The 25,516-nt window shown below is 45.2% G+C and overlaps 2 protein-coding genes across 8 annotated transcripts in view; both read left to right on the top strand.

Moving 5' to 3' along the window:
• SYNJ1 (synaptojanin 1) overlaps positions 1-9,377 on the top strand; it is a 91,947-nt gene extending 82,570 nt beyond the window's left edge. For all 7 annotated transcript variants that reach the window (XM_048215005.2, XM_048215003.2, XM_057306622.1 and 4 more), the window contains one exon: positions 6,329-9,377. In XM_048215005.2, the coding sequence (XP_048070962.1) occupies positions 6,329-7,132 (804 nt within the window). In that variant the 3' untranslated portion in view covers positions 7,133-9,377. The remainder of the gene's footprint in view (positions 1-6,328) is intronic.
• A 4,460-nt stretch (positions 9,378-13,837) lies between these two features.
• CFAP298 (cilia and flagella associated protein 298) lies at positions 13,838-25,182 on the top strand. Its single transcript, XM_026513118.4, has 7 exons — positions 13,838-14,567; positions 16,885-17,052; positions 18,097-18,164; positions 22,485-22,643; positions 23,630-23,761; positions 24,487-24,582; positions 24,856-25,182. Exons 1-7 carry the CDS (start codon positions 14,429-14,431, stop codon positions 24,964-24,966), a joined length of 873 nt encoding a protein of 290 aa, XP_026368903.1. The 5' UTR covers positions 13,838-14,428; the 3' UTR covers positions 24,967-25,182.
• The last annotated feature ends 334 nt before the right edge of the window (positions 25,183-25,516 follow it).

Raw genomic sequence — 25,516 nt, 5'->3', positions numbered from 1 at the left:
TGTCAGTCGTGGGTCCAGTTTAGATGTTTCAGCTGTACAGCAGTGTGCTTATTGACCAAGTAGAAACCATCAAAAGAATAAGGTCACCTCATTAGTGTTGCACAGAAAGCAGTGCCATTACCTTAGTGGGTGAAAATCATAGGATCACAAGGACTTTTGCTATGCCAGTGTGGCCTCACATTGGAGAGACTTCTGGTGTGTATATACAGAGTTATTTTTATACAGGAATAATCATGCAAGTTAAATTGTTTTATTTTATTTGGATGTGGTTTTACTTCATTTTGTTATATACATTCCAGTAAAATTGTTAAAATAAAATTCATGTTTAGTAAGGACATTTTTTTTGTCCAGCGTTACAGTTTATTTTATCCTAAAATTTTAACTTGAAAATGCCATCAAGGCCAAAGAAATATGTAAGGTTTTATAAGTCTGTTTTTAAACTTTGTAAAGATCTAAAATACACAAATATTACACATTGGCAATGCCCCTTAGGCACATTTACAAATAATAGTTTATATCTATTTTTATAGATATCCTGAATGTCCAGCTAGTAGGCAGAAGTTAATAGCTTCTTATGCTTCTATATGGTGAAAAACAGATATTAAAGTAAATATGAGTCTAAAATGAATATTGTTAGCACTTAGCATTTTCTCAGACAGTTGGTCACATTTGTAAAAACCGAAGAAATATATATAACTGAGAGAAATAAAATGTTCTCTTAAGCTGATCACTCTCATAAAGTATTCTACATTTTTTAGTTCAGAAAATTGAGGATGTCGGCAATATATAAAAAATTGTAGAAATCCTTCAAACAATAAATGTCCACTATTCTTTTCTCTCTGCCAATCCACTTTTAGTGAGTCCTGAATTTTTCTTCTTGTTTTCTTGTAATGTGTACTGTTGTTTTTGTTTTTGTTTGGTTTGGGTTTTTTTACATCATTGGAGGGTGGGTTGCCTGGGTGACTCAGTCAGTTGGGCACCTGACTCTTGATTTTGGCTTGGATCATGATCTCGGGTCATGATGTCAGGCTCTGTGCTCACTGGGGAGGCAGGCTGCTTGAAGTTCTCTCCCTCTCCTTCCCCCGTGTGCACACACACGCACACCCTCTCTCTTTCTCTTTCAAATAAATCTTTAAAAAAAATTTTTTTTAACTTTATTGGAATGGCCAAAGGAATGTTGAATAAAATATTTTTAAATGTAATTGGAGGTCAAAAAACTTTCAAACTAGCCATCTTAGAGCTTTCTACCACTGTTTTAAGAGAGAAAGTGAGCATCTATTTCATAGTAAAAGTGAACCTTAATTCCTAAGTCTGTAATGGTGAAGTATTCTTAGACCAGTATGAACATAGATACAGTACTCTGAAAAACTTGAGAAAGAGCAAACTGTCCATTAAGATTGAAGTTTTCAGTAGAAAATAATAACACAAAAGTCCCATAGGACAAATATTCCCATGACTACCACATTATCATTTTCTTAGGTCATTTTCCGTGGTTTTGTTTCTGTTTTTCATTGGAATGGGTGTGGTGATTTGGTGGCAGACATGTGCTTCATGTGTGGCCTGGTGAAGAATGTTCTTCTCGAATCTGTATTATCCACTTAATTGAAACTACCGAAGATGTTTGTTTTAAATTCTAAATATTCTTTTTACCTCAGTTATTGATATCAGATTCCTCCAAACATCACACACACAAACACACACACACACACATACACACACACACACTTTTCTTTCTTGGGGGAGCGGGCATGTCATTTGTGTGCAGACTCTCTTTGGAAAGGATCACAGAGTGGTTGACCTTTTCCTCCAGGGAGAGGAGAGTGCTGGGGGTATGGAAGGAAGGGAGGCATTTTACCTTCTCGTACCTCTTGAATTTTGAACCATTAAAATAATTCCTATTCAAAAAATAATAAATATCTAAAATTTGAAAATATCCCAGAGCTATAGGTTGAAAAGGATAAGAATTTGAAATATGATATATTTGATATTTTGGTGTATATGAAATAGTCTTTTAATTGAACACTTAGTAATTTTTACAAGTCTCTATTATTAATTCTGCCTGAAATCTACAAGGTATTTAAAACATAAAAGCATATATGGCCCAGCTTTACTTTTTATTATTATTTAAATGGTCTTTGACTCTATAATTCTCTATGGAAAACATTCATCCTATTCAAATGATTATATAACATGTACAAAATGTTGAAATGCCTCCCTTCTCTGCCTGACATCTGGCATCTTAGTCATATGATTGTCATCTAAGGACCCAAAGTTAGGAAATTCAACAGGAGATAAAGAAACAGCCTCACTGCTGTACCATTGTCATGAGAGCTGACAGGAAGGGAAGAGACCACATAGAAAATCTCAGCATTCTGGATCTATTCAATAGCTTCTACCTTCTATCACTGCCAGAGCTGAGTCATGGAACCCCGACATCATCGAGAAAGTATTTGTTTAAATTCAGGAGTCTCGTGTTTCGTAGGCAGGAAACTCTGTTCATGCTTAATATACTTCAGAGTGGTGACTTCCTCAATTGTAAAAATGAGTTTTGGTATTTTAAAATAAGGTAAGCTTTAGATATTGGAGAAGAGTTGCTCGGGACTGTTTTTGAGACTACTGTATTAAAAAAAAATACTGCTGTGTTATGGAAAGATTTCTTTTTTTTTTTTTTTTTAAAGATTTTATTTATTTATTTGACAGAGATAGAGACAGCCAGCGAGAGAGGGAACACAAGCAGGGGGAGTGGGAGAGGAAGAAGCAGGCTCATAACGGAGGAGCCTGATGTGGGGCTCAATCCCAGAACGCCAGGATCATGCCCTGAGCCGAAGGCAGATGCTTAACGACTGTGCCACCCAGGCGCCCCGGAAAGATTTCATTTTTAAACAACAAAAATAGGGTCCAGTTTCTTATTTTGTTGTACCTTACAACTAGTAAATTCTGAAGTGAATTAATGATAGTGTCATCCTTCTGAAAATTTGCATAATATGGAGTATGCCTGGATCCTGATCATTTTGTTAAAATAAATTCTGATTTTCAGGTATTTGCAGGTAGTAACTTTGCAAAGTAGTGCCATTTTCTCTAATGGTGATAACCCCACAGGCTATCTTGTGGCTGTTGTCCTACTCTTCTTGGGCCGCCGTAACAAAATACCATAAACCAGGTGGCTTAAACAACGGAAATGTGTGTTCTCACAGTTCTGGAGGCTTGAAGTCTGAGATGAGGATGCCAACAGTTTTGAGTTCTGGGGAGGGTTCTTTTCCTGGCTTGCAGACGGCTTCCTTCTCAGTGTGTGCTCACGTGACCTTTCCTCTGGGCTTCTGGTCAGGGAGAGAGCAAGCTCTCTGACGTGGGCTTTCCTGAGAGCACAAATCCCTCACGAGGCCCCACCCTCCTGGCCTCACCTAACCCCAGTGCCCCCCAGAGGCCCTACCTCCAAATACCATCACATTGAGAGTTCGGGCTTCACCATCTGAATTTGGCAGAGGTGGGGACACAAACATTCAGTCCATAACAGACTGCTTGAAATATCTTAGAGCTCCCAAAACCTATGTGGAATACTATATTGTAGTGACAAAACTTTGAAGTAGCTAGTCATCAGCCTCTGACAAAATCAAAGTTTGAGCCTTAAGTTAACATTACATTTTTTATTCAAAATTACGAAAGAAATTGGAGTCGTCTCTTGAAGCGTGCTGTGAGCTGCACATGCCGCCGCCCTTGGGTTCTGCGTATAATATAGAAGTAAAAGCATTTTGAAGACTGAGTTGTTAGGGTTGCTGGTTGGTCTCAGATTGTCCTCCTAACTCTTTCCTTTGATGTCTGTGTTCCCTTTCTCAAAGCAGGAGCAACCATCAGGGTAACAGGTATCGGAATCTTTCTCAATCTTATCTGTGCTTTTCATCTGTCTTAGCACATTAGATGTATGAATCTTTCACTTCATACATCTAAAGTTTCACCCATTTTTAAAACCACCTGTCCACATTAATAAATTATATTATCATACCATAAACCTGCTTTTTTTTCCTTAGTATTTCGAGTTTTTAGGAACCATTTTAGTTGTTCTTGTTAATGCTTTACCATTTTTTTGCTTTGTTTTTTATGAAAATTAACAAAACTAAAAAGTGTAACTTCAAGAAGGTAAGCTTTAGGTATTGGAAAATCTGTTTGGCAAGACCAATCTGGGTCTTGGTTTTAATGATGACATAATTACATAAATAGAAAATTCAACTTTTTTTCTTAGGTTTCTTTTGGAAATTTTTTTTCAAAGAATTTTAGTAACAAGATTATTTTTGGTAAGGAAGAACTGATGATTTAGAAAGATAAAAGTTAATATTATAACAGGATTATTTAAAGGTCCTTCCAACACCTTTCTCTGTAAAGATATCACCATTTTTAAAATGTTAATTCATCACAAATCCTGCTTAGATTATAAATTAATTCTAATACAGTGAATGGTGGTGTGGCTCTCATTGTAATTTCAAGTCTAATTGGGTTTTCAAGTCTAATTGGGTAAAATGATCTTGCTTCTATCAAATTGCCTTTGAGGTATTTTGAAAACAAATTTTTTTATATGAAAGTAAAGATACTTAAACATAGAGCATTCATTTGCCAAGGGCCTGCTATTCTAAGCTGTGCAGAGCATAAAATTCTCCTTTCCTATAATGTCTGTGTTGTGGACTGTTCCATCTGCCATGGGAGAATTGGGTCCCAGACCCAATCAGTTACTCCCATTTTGTTGTATTAATCATAAATAATCCAGAGATTATTAGTAATGTAGAGTTAATTGTAATTTTTTATGTCTATAATTTATTGAGCAGATTTCCAGATATAAATCTGCCTACCTTTAATACACTTAGAATACAGTTTTGAATCTGCTAAATGTTTACTTTTGTACAAATTTATTGTCATATCAAGTTGAAGAAAAATATACTTGTTTATTCAATTATAAAGTATGTTCTAGGACAAATGAATAAAACAATCAGATACTTGAAAGTTACTCACGTAATGAAATTATCTACCATATCCTTGTACAAATGAACAGCCTTCCTGTTGCTAAAGTAGCAAGTTACTCTTTCATAATATGCAGTTATGGGTTTTTTTGTCGGCGGGGGGGGGGACTGCTGTTCTTTTTTTCAACATAATTCATGAACATTTAGTTATTTTGATTTCACAATTACCTGAATTCATTTTGCGTAGTGCTTCGTTTTGTTACATTGCAGGTCTTGAGCTAAAATTCTCCCTCCCCTGCCCTTTCCAACCAAAAGTTTGTCTTTTCTTTAAATTTGGCATCAATATCCCAGTCATCTATTTAGTTTCAATAATTGTGTACAGTTGCTATTTTTTTTTAAATTAAAATGAAGTATCTGATGAGCTAATTTGCTAATAAGGCCAGGGTTCTCCTTCCCATAAGAAGGTTGGCTTTGCTTAGGCCCATAGCCACGCTCCACTTCCTCTGGCTTCTTCGTGAGATAGGCACAAAGTGCACACTTGTTATGACCACGAAGTAATTTGGAAGACTCCTCCTACCAGTTCACAGCCAATTCTGTCACATAGAAAGGGCTGTGTACCACTCATCTTGGTTTTAGAATACACCAAATAGAAAATGGGATTCCCCCCCCTGCTTTTAAACAATCATTGTATATGATTATTAATAAGCATGTCTGTTTTGGAACATTTGTTAAAAGATGAAGAAGGTCAACTAAGGAATATTGTCACATTATTCACAGAGTTCGGTCTACCAAGGAGAACTTAAAAGGCAAAGAATGCTTTGAAAATTCATTTTTCCAAATAGAAAAGATGCATTGTCTTTAGCTTATGAATACAAATATACTAATAAAATCAATTTTCACTCATAAAGTTGAATTTCCATAGTAACATTAACTTTAAATAAAAATATATTTAAAAGAACAATGAAACCACATCATCATCATAGACAGGTGTTGGAAGTCTAATATATAGATTTAGCATAAGTTCTGAATATGGGTTTCTTAAGTTTATGCTAACATTTGATAGAACAGGGCATGAACAAAAGTCATTTGCTAATAATTCTGTACAATTTTCCATCTTACCATATTAGAAATTGCATGAATGAAATGGGTTCTTTTTAAGTTCTTTGGGATTTTAAAAAAATGTATCTAACAAAAGGGTTTATTTAGTAGGGGGTTTTTAAAGAATAAGGTTTTAGATGTTTTATCTTACTTAAATCACTGGAACCAAACTATATAAAGCTGTTTTTACTTTGAAACTTGTATACTTGCCCCCCCAAAATGAAGAATAATTGAGACAGGAAGGAAAGGGGGGTTATTAAATATATATATTACCTTTTTTTCAGGTAAAAACAAATGGAGTCTCTGCTGTCAGACTGGAATCGCCATTAAAGAGTGACCCATTTGAAGATTTGTCATTTAATCTGCTTGCTGTATCAAAGGCTCAGTTATCTGTTCAAACATCGTCTGTTCTAACTCCAAACCCAAAGGGGTTGATTCAGTTGCCTTCTGCAACACAAAGTAACGTGAATACTTTGAGTTCTGTAAGTTGCATGCCTCCAATTCCAGCCCGGAGTAAATCCCAGGAAAATATGCGATGTTCTCCAAACCCATTTGTTACTAGCTTGACCAGCACAAATCCTTTTACGGACAGGACTGCTGCTCCTGGAAACCCATTTAGAGCCGAGTCTCAAGAATCAGAGGCAACTTCATGGCTCTCCAAAGAAGAGCCTGTTGCTGACAGTCCTTTCCCCTCTCTGAAGCCTCTTGGTCATAACAGTAGCAAGCCTGCATCTTCATTTGATGGTTTTAAGGACAGTTTTGATCTGCAGGGCCAGTCGACGGCAAAAATCAGCAACCCAAAAGGATGGGTAACCTTCGAGGAAGAAGAGGACTTTGGTGTGAAAGGGAAGTCAAAGTCAGCTTGTCCAGGCTTACTGGATCATCAGCCGAGTTCACTTTCTGGCTCCAGTATGGCCTTTGATGATGACTGGAATAAAGGTACAAATGTTCCTCTCTGTGTGTTGCCATCAAGAAGACCACCTCCACCTCCTGTCACTCTGCTCCCACCTGGCACCGCCCCTTCTGTAGCTCCTTTCACAACCTTGGCATCTAAGGCATCACCCACACTAGACTTTACGGAAAGATAAGGTTATGCAATAGAAAACAATTGTTTTTGTTTGTTTGTTTGTTTGTTTGTTTGGGCAGGTTAGAGCCAAATGAATTGGGCATTAGTTATTCATTATGTGCAATAAGTAATTGTTAAGTGCACTGATGTTGTCATGAAATACCACTATTTAATGTGTACAAAGTTGGAATATGTGTATATTGGAAATAAGGAAAAAAATCCTTCTCATTATTAACTGGAGTTTGGTGTATTTCTGTTTGGATAAGTAAGAGAGAGTAGTAGCCATAAACAGTGCTCAAAACCACTTTAGAAAATAGTCCTTATTCAGAAATTCTTTGTCAGTCTTCTCTGAAGAATCTCAAAAAGCCGGAACAACTTTTAGCTGACATTACTGCCAGCTCTTTCATACTTGGTAACAATTGGCGTTTCCAAGTGTTTACCAAAGAGCTATCAAAGTTATGCTGAAACAATTTTGAAAGGCGTGGCTTTAAAAAAAAAAAGTGTGTGTACACACTACACACATATACATACATATATATATATATATATACACTTAATAATTGCAAAACACATAACTTAAATTCTAGGATATAACTCAGACCAAATTTTACCTGAAAGTTCTAACAGAGTTAGCTTTTCAATATCTCATTACCCAAAGGATGGCTATAAATGAAGTTTGGACATTTCATTAATTTTCTTTCCAAAACTAGAATCTCACTACAGAACCAGATTTTCCTACCATTCCATCCCCCTCCCCCAAACACACCCGTAACACACATGTCTGTTACTTTGCACTCCAGCACCTCCATATGCTTTTCTCTGGGAGGAGGTTCTGGAGCTGGAAGCAGCCAATTTTGTGGATGGACACTCCAGCCCTTACAAAAAAGCACTGTGGCCTTATCTGTCAGGAAGGCACATACCTCCAAGTTCAAGGAGAAATATTAGAGCTAAGCATACTCCCCTCTCTCTGCACTAAGATGTATGTTGCCCATTTCCCTCCCACACTTTGTCTTTGCTGCTTTCGCTCTGGAACTTCTTTAGCAGGAAGGCTGCCATCCTCAGAATGCTTGGAATTGGGGATCTACTCAGCGTGTATGCTCTGTTCCCTTGAGAGGCTCCCCAATACATCCGTGATGCTGCTTACATTTTTAGAGGCCACCCCTCAAATCAGCTGTGGATTTTGTCTCCTGCACTGCCAATATGCAACTGATCCTGCTTTTATTAATTTTATGAAGTTCACAGAATTTTTACACAATGTAGTATTTTGATATCATTCAGTAATCCCAAACAGAAAACTCCTTGGGCAATGGCTGTTTTGTTGTCAGTTTAAGTTAAAATCATCTCTACCTGTTAAGACTTATATTAATGTTCTTTTTATATAAAGAGTTGTATTTGTCCACCTAAATTCCATTGTCCACATTTAACCTTTAGAGATGTGCATTGGGAGAATATCAGAAAATAGAGTTCATGGCTAAGATTACGTAAAATGGAAAAGCACAGCAAACTGCATTGCACTTAAATACGTAAAGCAAATCTAGTAGGAAAAAAGCACTTTTCTAAATGCTCAAATGTTATCAGAATACTATATTTATAGAAGTAATCCTCTCTCTGTTAACAGCCTGGATTTGCTGTTAGAAATAACTCTTGTGAGTTTTACATTGTGCTTTTTGGGGGTTCTAATCATTTCAGCAGTAGTATATTTTAAACAGCAGTATTACTACAAGCAGTGTGCTTCAGAATGTGAATTAACTTGTTGAAACTGTGGCTTTAACATCTATGTGATTAGTGTATATGGTATTTGCTCTCCATTAGCGGAAGAATTCATTATCAACTTCACTAGTGCAGACTGCAGTTCTGTGAGCAATTTCAGTTTCCTATTGAATATTAAACTACTGTCTAAAATACACATATTGTGCAGCAGCTCAGCCTTTATCAGGAAAACTATATTTGGCAAGTTGCTGAAGGGCACAGAGTTATGAAAGTTAAAGGTATGCTGCCAATAACTAACCATTATTCTGTGTTATTAAAATATTTACCAGTTCTGTTAAAAGCAGAGCAGAAATTAGACACTAAGGATCTCTTTGTGAATTCTTTGTTCTCTATAGTAGATTGCTGTTTATATGTAAGAATTTTATTGCTTATGTGGCATACAATATTTATAACTATATACTTTATAGAAGTACAGTATTAAAGTCAGTGGTATACCAACATTCTGTACATATCCTGTGAAATGTGCTGTCATATGAAATAAATATACCTGTCTTTACCATGTTGACTGCTTTGCTTAAGAGGGAAGAATTTTTCTCAGCCATTTTCCCTGAACTTTTCATATCCAAGTTTAATGACATTTGGGGATTAACTCATATTGTCAAATAGGTATTTTAATTCAAGACCCTATTTCATCCATTTCACGTCTCCTTATAACACTCTAGAAGTAAGAAGACATTCTGAGAGTAACATCATCATTAAGAAGTCCATGCACTTATTCTGTAAGAGAGGCCCTCATTCAAAGTCTTGTTGGCTTGAAAATAACACTGAAGGAGGAATGATGATTTTCTAACCCACGTCAAAAGAAACAAGTGGGGGTAGGAGGGAAATAGGCCCAAGGACAGCCAGACATGAGACTGACCTAAGACGACCCAAAGTGCAAGGCCAAGGCTAGTAGTTGCTCTGAGTATTGACTTTTTTCAGTCCTGTATGATTGCTATTCAGAACAGTAAACTTGATTCTTTTTTTTTTTTCAAGATTTTATTTATTTTAGAGCGTGAGCACAGGGGGAGGAGCAGAGGGAGAGAGAGAACCTCAAGCAGATTCCTGAGTGCGGAGAGCCCATCATGGGACTTGATCTCAGGACTCTGAGATCATGACCTGAGCCGAAACCAAGAGATGATTGGATGCTTAACCAAGTGAGCCAACCAGGCACCCCTAACCTTGATTCTTAAATCATTGATTATGTTCATTAACCTCTAAGAAGTTATAGAGAATAATAGGCTTTTAAAGAAACTTTTGATTTTAAGATGACTGAGATATGTATACGCAGTTGTAAGAAATAATACATAGAGATCCCACGTACCCTTTACGCAGTCCCCCCCACCCAGTGGTAACATTTTATAAAACCATAGTGTAATACTACAACCAGGACCTTAACATTGATGCAAAACATTCCCATTACTGGGAAGATCCTTTGTGTTGCCCTTTTCCTGGCTGCCTTCCCATCCCATCTTCCCTTGCTTGTCCTTAACTCCTGGCAACCACTAATCTATTCTCCATTTTTATAATTTTGCCACTTCAAGAATGGTATGTGACCTTTTGGGATTGACTTTTTTTACTCTGCATAATTGGAGATTCATCTAAATTGCATGTGTCAATAGTTAATTCCTTTTTTTAAAACAAGATTTTATTTATTTTAGAGAGCATTTATTTTATATAGAGAGAGCATGAGCAGAAGGAGAGGCAGAGGGAGAGGGAGGGAGAGAATCCCAAGCCGACTCCATGCTGAGCCGCAGAGCCCAACGTGGGACTTGATCCCAGGACCCTGAGATCACGACCTGAGCTGAAATCAAGAGTTGAACACTTAACCGATTGAGCCACCCATTCCTTTTTATTGCCGAGTGGTATTTCGTAGAATGGATGTACCACGGCTGGTTTAACCACTCACCCACCCCTTGAAGGACATCTGGGTTGTTCCCAGTTTAGGGCTATTATAAAGCTGCTATGAACATACTTGTACAGATTTTTGTGTGAACGTAAGTTTTCGTTTCTCTGGGATAATGCCCAGGAGTACAATTGCTCAATCGTAGTGTAGTTGCATGCTTGTATCTTTAAAAAACTGCCAACCAGTTTCCTGGAATGGACCATTTTACATTCCCATCAGCAGTGTATTAGTGATTCAATTTCTCTGCATCCTTGCGTGCGTTTGCTGTTTTTGATTTTAGCCATTTTAGTAGAGGATATATTGTTGTGGCTTTGTTTCCTTAATAGCTGATCATGGGGAACATCTTTTCATGTGTTTATTTGCCATCTGATATCTTCTTCAGTGAAATATTCTTTTGCCTATTTTCTAAATGGACTGGGTTTTTTTACTGTTGTTCTTGAGTGTTCTTTGTTTATTCTGTATACTCGCCCTTTGTTACATATGTGGCTTGCAGATATTTCTCCCAGTCTGTAATTTATCTTTTCATCCCCTTCACACTAGCCTGAGCTCTGCAAGTCCACAAACTAACTATAGTAATGGTGCTTGACACAGGATAACCAAACCCACAAAAAGCTGATGTATAAATCAAAAATTCCTGTTTATTAGTTTTAGAAACATAAGTCTGACCACATTTAGTGAACATGTGGAAGAATGGGAACTCATACGCTGTTGTTGAGAAGGGTAGATTGGCACATCAATTCTAGACAGCAATTTAACAACGTCCAGTAAAATTCATACACTCTGGGGGTGCCTGGGTGGCACAGTCGTTAAGCATCTGCCTTCAGCTCAGGGCGTGATCCCAGCATTCTGGGATCGAGCCCCACGTCAGGCTTCTCCACCAGGAGACTGCTTCTTTCTCTCCCACTCCCCCTGCTTGTGTTCTCTCTCTCACTGGCTATCTCTCTCTGTCAAATAAATAAATAAAATCTTTTAAAAAAATTCATACACTCTGTCACAAGAAATTTGACTTGTAGAGAAATTATAGTGCACGTGGAGCAGGACATGCATTGTTTGTAATGGTAAAAACTAGAAATACAATAACCATCAGCAGGGGAATGGAGTGACCTATTCATGCAGTGGAATACTATACAGCAGTGAAAACGAGTTAAAAAATAATACAGTATGACATTTATTTAAAATTTAAAACATGCGAAACAATATCCTCTTCTTTAGGGAGACATACCATGTGTTGGTAGAAAAACAGCCAATGGGAATGAGAAACTCAGGATAGTAGTTACCTTTAGAGAAGGGGAAGAAGAGAACGGAATCAGAGAGGGACATGTGGGAACTTTAACTGTATCTTTAATGTGTTAGGGCTTTTAAAAAAATTCTTTTTTTCAATAGACTAAAAATTTGTTCTTTTCCTCCCTGGCGGCCTAACATCTAGCAGCCATCATGAGTGACTTATTAATTATCTAGACCAGAGCCTTCATCACTAATGTATTGCTTCATTAGATAAAATGGTCGAAGATGCCCTTCACCAAAGGCAACAGTACCTAAAATATTCAGAGAAAAGTTGCCAAACTGCACAAGAGCACACAGATCTCACCTTCTGTCTGAAAATCCAGAACCCACTTGTGTGGTGGCAAGATGAGGCTTTGGCATGATTTATGACCACTGAAACCACCCTGAGAAAAAGCTACACACAAATTAGTGAGACCTGGCCTGTATGAGAAGAAAAAGACCATAAGAGAATACTGAAAGGATTGTAATAAAAGAATAAACTTAGCAGCACTACAAAGGCAAAAATCAGTGCCGACAAAGATACTACTGCAAGGGCTTGATCTGTGGAGCTTTGGCAGATTTTCTACCAAATGATTAGTAAACTACATATTTAAACAAAAGTGGATGGCCAGTACATGAGTTTTCCACACTTTTCATTAATATTAAAAATTATACCAGAGACCTTGTAATACATGAGTTTGTGGATAAATGGTTCTCACTGCCTAAAAGGCAATAGACACCATCAACGAAGTTTTAAGCGGTAGTTGGCTCAATGAATACAGAATCGTATTCAGGATAAACAGGGGGATGACCTTATGGCCAGCAGTAAGGAGTTCAGAGAACACAGGAGGCCCCTATCCCCCTCTGGGGAGAGAGACATTTGCCATTCTGACCAGTACTGCACGTTCCAGGGTCTGGGTGCTTCCTGCCCCAAGACTAGAGACGAAACACATCTGCTCCCTGGGCTCCATACCGTCTGTCCAGGATCAGTCTAACCATCTTCATATGAGGCCCTGGATTGGCTTTGGGCATTTTCTGGCCCGCAGTTACACACTATCCGCTCTGCCGCCCAACACCAGGGATGAAGTTTCCACCGCTAGAGCCAGTTTCAGGAATACAAAGCAGCGGGTGCTTGCAACGTTCAAATCAATTTGTATTCGGCAATGGCCGAAGGAGATAATCAGGGTGGCGGCACCTTGTTATCAAGGGCTCGGTGCAAATGTCATCCTCCCCAAAAGGCACTCCTTGGCCATCCAGTCTAAAAAGCCAATCGCCCTACTTGGTTTTCTTTAGATTTCTATTTGAATTTGCCTTGTCCCCGTATTTTTTCTCTTTGTCACTTCCACTGGAATATAAGCTCCATGACAGCAGTGACCCTGGCCATGCCGCGGTGTCACCGCCTGGAAGAAACAGCGCCTGTTCAATAAGAATGGGGGGGGGGGGCGCCTGGGTGGTGCAGTTGAGCTTCTGCCTTCGGCTCAGGGCGTGATCCCAGCATACAGGGATCGAGCCCCACATCGGGCTCCTCTGCTGGGAGCCTGCTTCTTCCTCTCCCACTCCCCCTGCTTGTGTTCCCTCTCTCGCTGGCTGTCTCTCTCTGTCAAATAAATTTTTTTAAAAAACCTAAAAAAAAAAAAAAAAATACAATGGGGGGGGGCTGCATAGTTTGGGAACGGTCGCTCTGGCAGCACCCGCTTCCGAATCAGCGGGCAAAGAGCGCTGCTGGCACTTTCTCTGGCCCCTCGGCGCCAATACCCAGCAACCCGCGCGCACTCCCCGAACTTCTCCAGACCGGAAACAGCGGGAAGCACTTCCGGAACTGGTGAGTGCTGGCGGCGAAAACGCCACTGACACTCGGAGAGGCGGTGGGGGACCTGCTGCGGGGCTCGGGACCCGGAGGTGCCCACCGCGCCGCCCAATCCCGACCTAACAGCCTTCTCCCCTTCCCCCCCAATCTCTCTGGGGGAAACCTCGGGCCCAGGCGAGTCGACGGGGCGTCCCGCGCTCCCCTCCGGCGGCTTGGGCTGTGTTGGGCGGTCGCCCAGACAACAGGCACTTCCGGGAGCGGGCTGCCGGCGTGGACAGCGGCCCTCTTGGACCGTGTGGATAGTTGCCCGGCAGCGCCTGCTTCCGGGAGCGCATTGCCGAGCCTCCCGCTCTGTGGCTTAACCACCTTAGGCATCTGAGTGGAGCTGGTGGCCTCTGTGTTTCTTTGTTGCTCCTGGCAACAGCCACTTCCGGGCCGATTGCCCGCCTCCCCCGTCCCTGCATCTCTTGCGCCGGAGCGCGGAGTTCCGACTCTAAGCAGCGGTTAGTCCGTGGTCACCGCTCGCCCTCGGCTTACGGCGGGCCGCGCCTCCCGGGCCTCCTCGCCGCCTTGGCGGAGTCTCCGGGGCCGCCATGGTTCTGCTGCACGTGAAACGGGGCGACGAGAGCCAGTTCCTGCTGCAGGCGCCGGGGAGCACGGAGCTGGAGGAGCTCACGGTGCAGGTGGCTCGGGTCTACAACGCGCGGCTCAAGGTGCAGCGCGTCTGCTCAGGTGCGGCTCGGCGAGTCTACGGCTGGGACCATGGAGTCCGAGCCGGGGCGGGCCTTGGAGAGGAGTGGGAACGGGTCATCCGGGATGGCGAAGTGGGGCAGGAGCCGCAAGACTTTCTCGGGCCGGCTGGGCGGGGAGGAGGGGGGAGGAAGGTCAGGTTTTCTAAGATTTGCAAAGACTTGCGGCTGGCGGGCTTGGAAGGGGACACTGGGGTTCCTCCGAAGAGCCAGCGGAGCGCGTGGAGACGCCGGCACCTGGCGGGTGGGCGAGGCCAAGGGCCGGCCGCAGCGCTGCGGGACCGGGTGTGAAACAGCCCAGGAGAGGGAATAATCCGTGGGCGCCGCAACACTGGGCCGCAGAGCAGGTGTAGTGGCATTGCGCAGGTGGGAGAGGTGGGACGGCCCCTGGCCCTTTTCAGAAGGTGAATTCAGGGGCGCCTGGGTGTCTGCGTTGGTTAATCGTCCCACTCGATCTCAGCCCAGGTCTTGATATGAGGGTTGTGAGTTCAAGCCACGCACTGGGCTCCATGCTAGGCGTGGATTAAAGAAAAAAAAGGTGAATTCACTTCTAGGGGGGAGCACCTGACTTAGAACGGTGCCCCGAGGGTGGGAGGACCCGCAGAGTGTCTTCTTGTTCCTTGCCCTTCTCCAGGAAATACAAGCCTTTTTCTCGTATTACAGCATTTGGTCACTTATGTCAACGATCTAGAGCAGCGCTGTCCATCGACTTTCCGCAGGGAGGGAGGTGTTCCCTATTTGTGTGTCCAGTAAGGCACCCACTAGTTGAACACTACCCAGGAACTGCGTTTTTACTTGTATTTTTTAAAGATTTTATTTATTTGAGAGAGAGAGAAAGCATGAGCAGGGGGAGGGGTAGAGGGGAAGAGAAAGGGAGGAGCAGACTCCCAGCTGAGCAGAGAGCCTGATGGGGGGGGGAGGGCTCCATCCCATGCCTCTGGGATCATGACCTGAGCTGAAGGCAGATGCCCAACCAACCGACCCGCGGAGGTGCCCCTAATTGTATTTCATTTTAATATAAAGAGTCAAGTGTGGCTAGTAGCTAACACATTAGACAGCACAGTAGTTGACATGAGGATACTCCAGATGTGGTCTAGAATGTTATTGAGTGTTTCTATAACTATAATATGTGATTTTTGTGCCATGGACAACTCCTTAAGGGTTATGGTTTCTACTTTTATGAGGCAGACATACAGCTTCTTAGTAAAATTTACTGATTCCAAAACAGGGTCAGTATTACTTTTTTTTTTTTTTTTTAAATTAAAGCACTGGGAGAAAGGGGCCTCCAATTTCTTTTTCTATAAAATTATCCATTGAAAACGTGGTGCCAAATGTTAATAGTCATGTTAGTGACTATTCATGTGTTCTGTAGCCCCGGTTGAACTGTGATTCAGGCAGGCCCCGGTGCTATGCCTGCCAGAGACAGGGATGACTGAGACCAGCCCCTTCCCCCACATACTTAGAGTCTGGTGGGGGGAGAGACAATAAAGACCCCATGAAGTTACGCCATTTGTTTTGTAGTATTTTATCATTGCGGGCCACCTGGTGTCTTCCTACAGTGCTGTGGGAAGACCTAGACCTGTATGCTCTTCCAGAGGAAGGAAGGAAGAGCAAACAATTTTGCATGTTTAAAATGTGGATTCGTTTTGGAGTACATATATGTGGGACAGGAAAAATACAAAGCCATGCTTTTGAATAGTGAACAGGATACTAGAAAACCAAAGTCTTGTCCCATCTCTGCCACTTTGGAAGGGCGTGAACTACCTTAAGTCCTCCCCACTGATCAGATTTATCCAAATTATTTATAAAGTAGGTATTCAAAGTAGCAAGGCTGAGCAAGCCTCAGATGATAGAGCTGTAAGTTAGGGAAGACGAGGATGTTGATCCTCTCACCTACCTCACAAGGTGAACCTAAATCATCTGCGTGAACACGCTTGGAAATTGTAACGCCCTTTGTGGATATGTATTCAGAATGTCAGTGAATTTTAATTTGTGCTTCCTGAGGGCCAGGAAGTACACCACAGCACAGGATCAGAGCAAGGATCACAGCACTGCTGCCTGGGACCCCGGTGAGCTCCTAAATTCTCGGTGCTGCTGTTAACGTAGGACATGTCCGGGACCATTTGTCAAAGGTCAAGGACAGACCCGGCACAAAGCAAGGGCATCTAAGTGTTTGGTAAATAAAACAGGAAGCCGATGGGCAAGACCCCTGAGCTCTAGGGAGCTTACGTTTCAGTGAGGTAGAAAGTGTTGCGATGATGGTCATGATGCATATTGTCTAACTTTCTCTTATTTTTAAGAAATGGAAGAATTAGCAGAACATGGCGTATTTCTCCCTCCTAATATGCAAGGACTGACTGATGACCAGATTGAAGAACTGAAATTGAGGGACGAATGGGGTGAAAAGTGTGTACCCAGTGGGGGCTCAGTATTTAAAAAGGATGACATTGGCCGAAGGAACGGGCAAGGTAATCCAGCCTGCGTCTTCTGTGTGCACGCCTGGGTACAGCAGCACGTACGCAAGAGGCCCCTTGCGTGAAAACAGTGCCCTCAGTTTTCTGTGCGAACCAGTGCGATACCGCACTGTGTTACTAACTCCCTGGGGTGCAGTGCAAATCCAGAATGAACTGGGTGGGTAGAGGAAGCGTGTCTTCTTTGCAAATGCGTTGAAGGTTCTGTTCTGTTACGGTGTGCAGGTGCTGGGGTTTATGTTGAGATTCCGTGAGAAAGAAGGAGATTAATGTCGGCCCACGGGTCGCCACTTGAATGGAGGGCATGCCTCTTTGTGCCCCCAGTACATGTCAGAGCATTCTGAGTGTTCCCCCTTTAGTGTATGCTTGATCGGGTGGGATTTCAAGAAGAAAAGATGGTAACGCATTCTGATAGCTTATCCCTTTTAACCTGCAGAAAAAGCTCCATTTAAAAGACTCTTAATTGATCACTGAACAAACACCTAAGTATCTTCTGTACCCCTAAAACGCTGTTAAGAGCAAAAGAAATATAAAAGTATCCTTACAAGGACTTCACAGACTTAAAAAATATTTTTGAAGGTAATAGGAATTTTTAGTAGTATTTCCATTGAGTTTTAGCCTGGAAAATGGCTGGCTGTCTTCCACATCTTTTCATACATAGACTCATTGTCAATTTGGAGAGGTTCTTTGCTTTTTAGAAGGAACTGCATCAATGAGAAAAATAATAGTATCTCATAAGAACCAGTTAATGGTTCGTGATTCATCTTTAAACTGGTATTGTCTTAAATTAGCCACTGCTGTTCTAACACAGCTTTATGTTTCTAGCATTTTCAGTGTCTAAGCCATACTTTTCTTCAGGAAGAAGTTAAGCTTTGAGAGAGTCTTACCTGACTTCTCACAGTCAGCTCTCCCATGTCCCTCGCCTGAGTTCCACGCGGGTCCTTCTCTCATCTGCCGACTCAGCCAGGAGAGGGGTTAGGACGTTGAAGAAGAGTTTTAAACGTGGCGTGTCTCTCCCTCTTCCCTGTTTTATTTTCATAGCTCCAAATGAAAAACTGAAGCAAGTTTTAAAGAAGACTATAGAAGAGGCCAAGGCAATAATATCAAAGGTTAGCTTTTGAAACGATGCTCTAAAGCCTGCCCTTTGAAATACAAACTCCATGTCTGGCTTCCCGGCCTTTTCTTTTTTGTTTAGCTTTCCAGAGTCAAGGAGAGCAGCATGCTTGGGGCGGCCCCTTGCTTTTCCTTTCCGTAAGGGAGACCGCGTCCTCCCAGTTTGCGCGGGTCAGACGGAGACTGTGTCCGGCCTGTGTGAGTGCCGCTCGCGCCGGACCGCAGGTCACACTGTGTGTGGTGCGACTGGGAGCCGGCACCTGGGCCATGTTGGAGGAGCTTAGCAAAGTGACACGTAAACATTGTGGCCCTCGATTAGCTCCGTGGGTATTTGATTGACCTAGTATGTGCTGATACGAGTTACTTTTTTGTGATCGTCGTGATAATACAAAAACTATTTCATAGACAGAGAAGCCTAAGTCCTACCACCGGCAGCTACCGTGAATCTGGAGAAAACGGATTTAAGGCTGTTTGAAGAGTTGGGTTTTCAGTCAGTTGCTTTATTGATGTGTTGCCACTGGTGGTTGTTACCCCCCCCCCCCCCAAGGCCTTCACAGTTGATAGCTCTGTGTGCAGGGGTGGGCGGGCTGGGGAGGTTGGTTCTGCTTCTCCCGATTCCCTGGGCAAAACTGCTACTTCTAAACCACTGTGTCCCAAATTCTGCAGGCTCTTAACTAATCCTTTTTAAGTCCTTCAGGAAAGACTGCCCTTCCGTGCCTGTTAATACAGCAAAGGCTCTGTGAAGTCCTACAAGGAAGGTTTTGGTTTAGTCCAGTGTTGGCAAAATGCATTTGACCCCAGAGCATTTTTTTTTAAGTTTTGCTAATAATAATACTAACTATTAACACCTAGTCAGACTAGCAGCAGTCAGGATGAGTTAGGAAAACAGTAGCCTGGGCACGGCTCTGCACCCTTCACTCCCCACACTGTGTTCTGCTTGCTTGTCCCCCTCTTCCCTTTGCCTGTGGGTATGTTTATGTAACTCTCTCCTGGTTTACAGAGCGGTTGCGCAGGGGTCCCCGTCCTCTCCTGCCATGATTGGCCCAAGCTGCAGAGCCCCCGAGCGGCAGGCCCGACTTCCCGCCCAGGGCCCGTTCCACGCCGCCCCCAGACATGCAGTGCGGGTCACTGTCCTGTCACCAGACCCTGCCCTGTGGGGGCAGTTGGCATTGTGGGTCGGAACACTATGGGGCAAGCAGGAGAAGGTTCGAGTCCCGTGGTAGGAGGTTGCTTACAGGGAGAGTGAAAGATGGTGGAACGTCCGGACGAGGTGGCTCCTAGGGAATGAGACGACTGTGTCTCCGCAGCCCCTTTCCCTGGGACACCCCTCTGCTGAGAGCGAGAGATCATTGGGGTGTCTGTTGTCCCGAGGCCACACCAAAGTTGCTCTGTCATCCGGCCATGTTCCCTGGCCAGGGTTCACTGCCCTTGGCCTTTGGAGGAGCTTTTACAGAAAATGACTCTGGCACCCACCAATTACTACTGGTGGCGCGGTGACACCCTCCCAGCAGAAGCCTTCCCTCACGTGAGCCCGCATCTGAGAGCTCAGCTCCCCGTTCCTTCAGCATACGTCTCTCATGGGAAAACCTGATATGTTTTGTGGGGATTTGCGTCAGGAAACAATCTCATGAGCCCCCCGGAGTAGGTGAGGTAGGAATATCTCCTCCACTTCACAGATGACAGCCTAGCTTTCGAGAGTTTCACTCTGGGCGTCGAGTAGACGGTCTGCCTTCCTCCCTCAGGCCACAGATCCCGCCTGTCCTCACCCCTCTCTGGGACCTGGGTGTCCACGCCACAGGACGCCTGCATTTTCTCAGAAGCAAGGATTTTCTCTTTGCGTCTTACTCATCTACCACTCGGCCACATTATAACGCTGTTACCCAGAACGGCCCCAGCTCAGATGTGAGCCCTGACGTGCCCCCCTTAGCGCAGGACCTTCCATCCTGCCCTGCCACGGGGCCCCTCTAACCCCACTTCTCTAACCCACCTCCTTGCCCAGCTGGGCCCCAGCCAGCTCTCCGGGGGCAACAGGCCCTGGGCTCTGAGGCTCCGAATGGCCTGTGTCCTGCCCCCTCTCCCTCCCTGTGGGCAGCTTCACTCGCTGCTTGGCAGAGAGGTCAGGGCTGTGTGGCAGGAGCCCTGTTCTCTCCCTGGAGACTTGGAATGACCCACATGTCTCAGCCCCCCACCGGCTGTCTCCCGTTTCTGCTGCTGCTCCCACTGCAGCTTGTCTGGGCCCCCCTTCTGGAAACCCAAGACGGGGGTAATGCCCAGTCTCTCCCCTCCCATGGGCTGCATCTACCCTGTTAATGCACTCAGGCCTCTCTCCTTCCCCGGAAATCAGTGCTTCACAGCTTCACCCTCACTGCACCCTGCCGCCCGCCTTTCCCTCCCAGTAAGCTTCCCGAAGCTGCGGTGCTCTGTGTGTGCACGGCTCCGATCTGCCCGGCTTTCTCAGGACCCCGTCTCTGTTTCATTCCCCGAACAGTGACCACCGTCTTGGGGCCACCGGTGACCCCCTCATCCACTGATCTGAGGCTTTTCCTGTCTGACTCTGGCCTTGGAGCCCATGGGGGCTCCTTCTGCCTTCCCGTTCCCTCCCAGCTCCCTGAGCACCCTTGCTCTTGCTCTCCCATTTGCTGTTTATCAGAGTGCTTTCTCCCTTCTGCTCTTCCGCCCGTGGTTTCCCTCTGCTGCCAGATGCACACTTACCTCTGCAGGTAACTCAGATCTGCCTCCTGGCCTGACACCTGCCTTTGCACCTGAGTTTCCGCCTGGTTCCTAGATGGTTTACCCGAAAGCCTGCCAGCCGGGACTTCAGTCCCAGCTTTCCTGGACCCGAGAGCTCACGGATTCCTTGCTCCTCTCCCTGTGCTCCGGACCCAAGAAGAAGCACTTCTTGTAGACTTTGTGTCAGCTGAGCCCCCGGTGCCTCAATTACACAGGCTGCAGCCCTCCCTGCTGCCACCCCCGAGCCTCAGCTTGGGTCCTGTACCATCTGTCCGACGATGCCTCTCCAACCCCACTCCTCCTTCCATGGCCTCAGCCACTGCTTTATGTCAGGCCTTTCAGACTTCAACAGGGTAGGCTGAGTTCAAGTTTGACACCAACTACTTGGGATTGGCGCAGACCCTGCAAGTGAAAGGACAAGGCCCTGGCAAGGACCTCCTCCCCTTACTTCAAACACCAGGCCACCCACGCTTCTTCTGTCCTGGCTCTAAATTTGGAGGTTCCCACGACCCCCCTCCAGGTTCATCAGTTTCCTAGAACAACTCGTAGAACACAGTGCAAGTGCTGTGCTTACTATTATAGTTTTGTTACAAAGGATACAACCCAGAAACCGCCAGGTGGAGCCTGGGGTGGGGGGCAGCTCACAGAGTGCCATGTGCTCTCCTCCTGGGATTCCAGGCCCCCACCTCCGAATGTCAGCGTGTCCAACCAGGAAGCTCCACTGAGCTTCACTACCCAGCATTTTTATCGGGCTTTCAGTACGTGGGCGGGAGTGAGCTTATTGGCCACATGATTTAACCCCTCTCCAGCCCCCTGCCTCCCCCTGGGGCGATGATGGGGGTTAGGTCTGGAAGTTCCAACCCTCTAATTCCAGCTTGGTCTCCCTGGAGTGGCCAGCCTCTCCCTTGACACGAGGTCCCACGTGGGTCACCTCGTTAGCATAAACTCTGATGCGATCCAAAGGGGCTCATTATGAATAACAACAGACAGTCCTACCACTCAGGAAATTCCTGGGGATTTCAAAGCTCTGTGCCAGTACCAGGACAAAAAGCAGATGTATTCCTCACTGTGTCACTCCTTCCTCTGTGCTCCTCTGAGCCTGCCTCCTGCTCTTCCCCCTGGTGGGGGGGTGTTCCTCTCCTGCTACAAGGTTAGACTCCTGGCACTGCCCCTCCTCCCCAGGGGAGCTGTCCCTGGCCTCTGTGGCCCTTCCAGCGTGAGCCCAGCTCCCCCATCTACCCCAGCAAAGCGACCCACTGCGCTTACCCACTGCTCTTTGCTTCTGCTGGTCCTGGAGCACACTGTTCCTGCCTCCACCCTGTCCCTTACCCCCCAAGGCCACCTTTCCCCCAGATGTGGCCTGATCCCCTCGGTCTGTGCTGCCCATTGTCCTCCCAGCCCCACTTATAGTCTGCCTCGTGGTCTAGGCCGTGGTGTAGACGGAGTGGCTTTGGTAGCGAGCACTCTTGGAGTCCCTTTTGTTTTGCTGGCAGTACCTGGCAAGCGGCCTGTTCAAGAACTTGATGAATATGTATGGAATGGATTAGCCCTACCTTAAATAGTGATGCCAGGCCTTGTCCTTTCAGAAACAAGCAGAAGCCGGAGTCTGTGTTACCATGGAGATGGTGAAAGACGCCTTGGACCAGCTCCGAGGTGCAGTGATGATTGTGTATCCCATGGGGCTGCCGCCCTATGACCCCATCCGGATGGAATTTGAAAATAAAGAAGATTTGTCAGGAACTCAGGTATGCGGCTCTCAGGCATTCTGTAAGGTGGGTCTCGTGGGATTTGAGCCTCCACCTCTGGCTGGAGCGCTTTGCCCCATACTCAGCTTAGGGGAGGACCCTGCGGTAGCGCTTCTGGGTGAGGGCCCACAGAAGGGCAGGCAGGAAGGTTGTGAGGCTGCCCATCAGGAGGAACTGAAAACATTCCCATTTTCTTTGGCCGCTGGGAGGCCAGGAACCTAATTTGTGCCTGTTTCTACCCAAAATGTATTGGTGGCTTTGCATGGAATTTTGTGTTCTAGCTTTACCTTTTGCTTCCTGTTATTTTCCTGCCTTTATGTTCCATTTTCCCTTGTTTTTCTCATTTATTCCTCATCCTCTTGGGCAGTACTGTGGCTCTGAGCCATCTGAAATAGGTGGGGTATGCAGAAGCAAAGAGCCTCCCGATGCGTGTATTTAAAACCCAGCAGGACTCCAGTGTTCTTTCCTGGTAGGATCCTGAAATTCCACCTGAGAAGGACCCTATAGAGAAGGGTCCAGATGAGATCAGATACTCCCCACCTCCCAGACCAAGTTAACTGAGTCGGGGCATGAGTTGAAAACAATAGGAAAGGCACTGAAGCGAGCAAGGGCGGAGCGCCTGGGTGGCCCCGGTGGTTAAGTGTTTGACTCTTGATTTTGGCTCAGGTCATGATCCTCAGGGTCATGAGATCAAGCCCCGTGTCAGGCTCCGCTCAGTGCGGAGCCTGCTTGGGCTTGTCTCTCCCTCATTCTCTCTCTCTCTCTTAAAAAAAAAAAAAATGAGCAAGGTCTTTAACTCGGTGGAGGGGTTGGTTCTTCCCATGGGGGGAAGAGGAGATGGAGTGGTGGAGGTAGCAACGCCTACCCCACACTGGGTGGGGGGGATGGGCACTGCCAGGCTCCGTGCGCGGGGCGGGGGCGGGGGATCACACACTGGGGACAGTGTCCTGATAAACCTTAGAGCCGGTTCTTAACCGCGGCCCCAGGCAGGACTGAGTGTCATTGAAGAATCAGAGGCCCAACTGTGGTGGGCAGCCAAGGAGCTGAGAAGGACAAAGAAGCTTTCAGACTATGTGGGCAAAAATGAAAAAACCAAAATTATCGTCAAGATTCAGCAAGTAAGTAGTTTTGCTTTAACATGCCACGATTTTTTGTTATTATTTTCCAACCGATAAAAATTGAGAATAAATCTGATATACCCTTCTTGTTGCAAATACTTAAATCCCAGTAGTCCAGGCTTAAAATAAAGCCATCCTCTTTATGCACCTGAAAACACTGGACGAATGTATGGCTTGATTGACACTGTCTGGAGTTTGTTTTAATGGGGAGGGGGGTAGAAATGCCATGTTAATTTCAACTTTAGGAATGGGCTACAAGTAACTAAAAATGTTTCTTGAAATGAAAACTATAGCCCAGAGCACTGATTTCAAGTTTTCAAGGTACTGATACTCTAAACAAGGACGATGTATCAGAAGCCTTTACGGACAGAGGTAGCGAAAAGCTGTTTCTCCGCCAGGTGCTCTGGTCGCAGGTTCTGTCACAGTCCTTTCTCTGTGATCTCGGGGAAACAGTGCCCTCCGTGATGGTCTCCTTCCCTTCCGCCCTGGCCCTGCAGTGGCTGACGGGGGAACGGCCATGACAGACGGCACTGCCCGGCCTCTGGTCTCCGGCCCCCGTGAGGGCCCCGGGCGAGGGGCTGCTGGAGTCCAGGCCTTCCCGTGATGGTCAGAATGGGTCACCTGAGTAGCTATGGGCAAAGGCAGTTGGCGACATTGAGTGTCACCTCCTGGACTGCCCGTGGAAGAAGGCTGTCATCCATTCTGCTCTGCCCGCGTCTCTTCAGAGGGGACAGGGAGCGCCAGCCCGGGAGCCAGTGATCAGCAGCGAGGAGCAGAAACAGCTGATGCTGTATTATCACAGAAGACAAGAGGAGCTCAAGGTACCCGGTGGACAGAAGGTTTTCCGCATTCACCCCCTTACCCCACCCGAGTGCCCCGGGCAGTTTGGGGGGCGGCGAGCTCTGCTGGATGCAGGGAGGGGGCCTTGCTGCAGCTCCTGCCTCTCCTGGGCCACAGGGACCCTGCCCGCTGTCCCACCTGCATCCTTCCGGGGAGGCGGGGAGCGGGAGTTTGGACACAGGTTTTTTCTGTGTCTCTTGATGTGGCAAAACACTTCCCAGAAGTGCCTTCCAGCACAACATATTTATTTCCAGAGATTGGAAGAAAATGACGACGACTCCTGTTTAAATTCTCCGTGGGCAGATAACACCGCTTTGAAGAGACATTTCCACGGAGTAAAAGACATCAAGTGGAGGCCAAGATGAAGTTCGCCGGCTGACGACACTGCCAGAGATACCAGCTCGCCTTTCCTTAGGCAAATAATACGAATTTAAAGAAGATCAGTAGTAGTAACAGTAAGGGCGCCTGCGGCCCTCTGTGAAAGATGTTGAAGTTCTAGTTTTCCTGGGTTTTCTTTCAGTTTGAATGTTTAAAAGAAAAATCATTGAAGGTTTTAGAACTTAATAAATACATCCTCAAAAGAATCAGTGATTTTTATTTCAGAACAACTGTTTAGTGTCTGAGGTTTTTCTCTGACAGAATACTAGAGATGGAGTGACATTGTCTTCTTCCGGATTTCTTTGTTTTCTGTTCTCACCGCTACGGCTGCGGTGGAGGCTGCGGTGGAGGCTGCGGTGGAGGCTGCGGTGGAGGCTGCGTGGGGGAAATGGAAGGGCCTCTTCTCCCCGCGAGTCCTGCGTGCACCGCGACGCTCGGCCGCTAGAGGCCGCTCGAGGCCACCCACCGCCCTCCTTCCATCGGTCTGTGATCGCCCAGCCTCCCAGGTCAAGTTTGCCTCCTGGCCGCTGCCTCACT

This window comes from Ursus arctos, unplaced genomic scaffold (genome assembly GCF_023065955.2).
Source record: "Ursus arctos isolate Adak ecotype North America unplaced genomic scaffold, UrsArc2.0 scaffold_4, whole genome shotgun sequence".
NCBI lineage: Eukaryota > Metazoa > Chordata > Mammalia > Carnivora > Ursidae > Ursus > Ursus arctos.
This window is presented reverse-complemented; position numbering and strand designations above follow the sequence as displayed.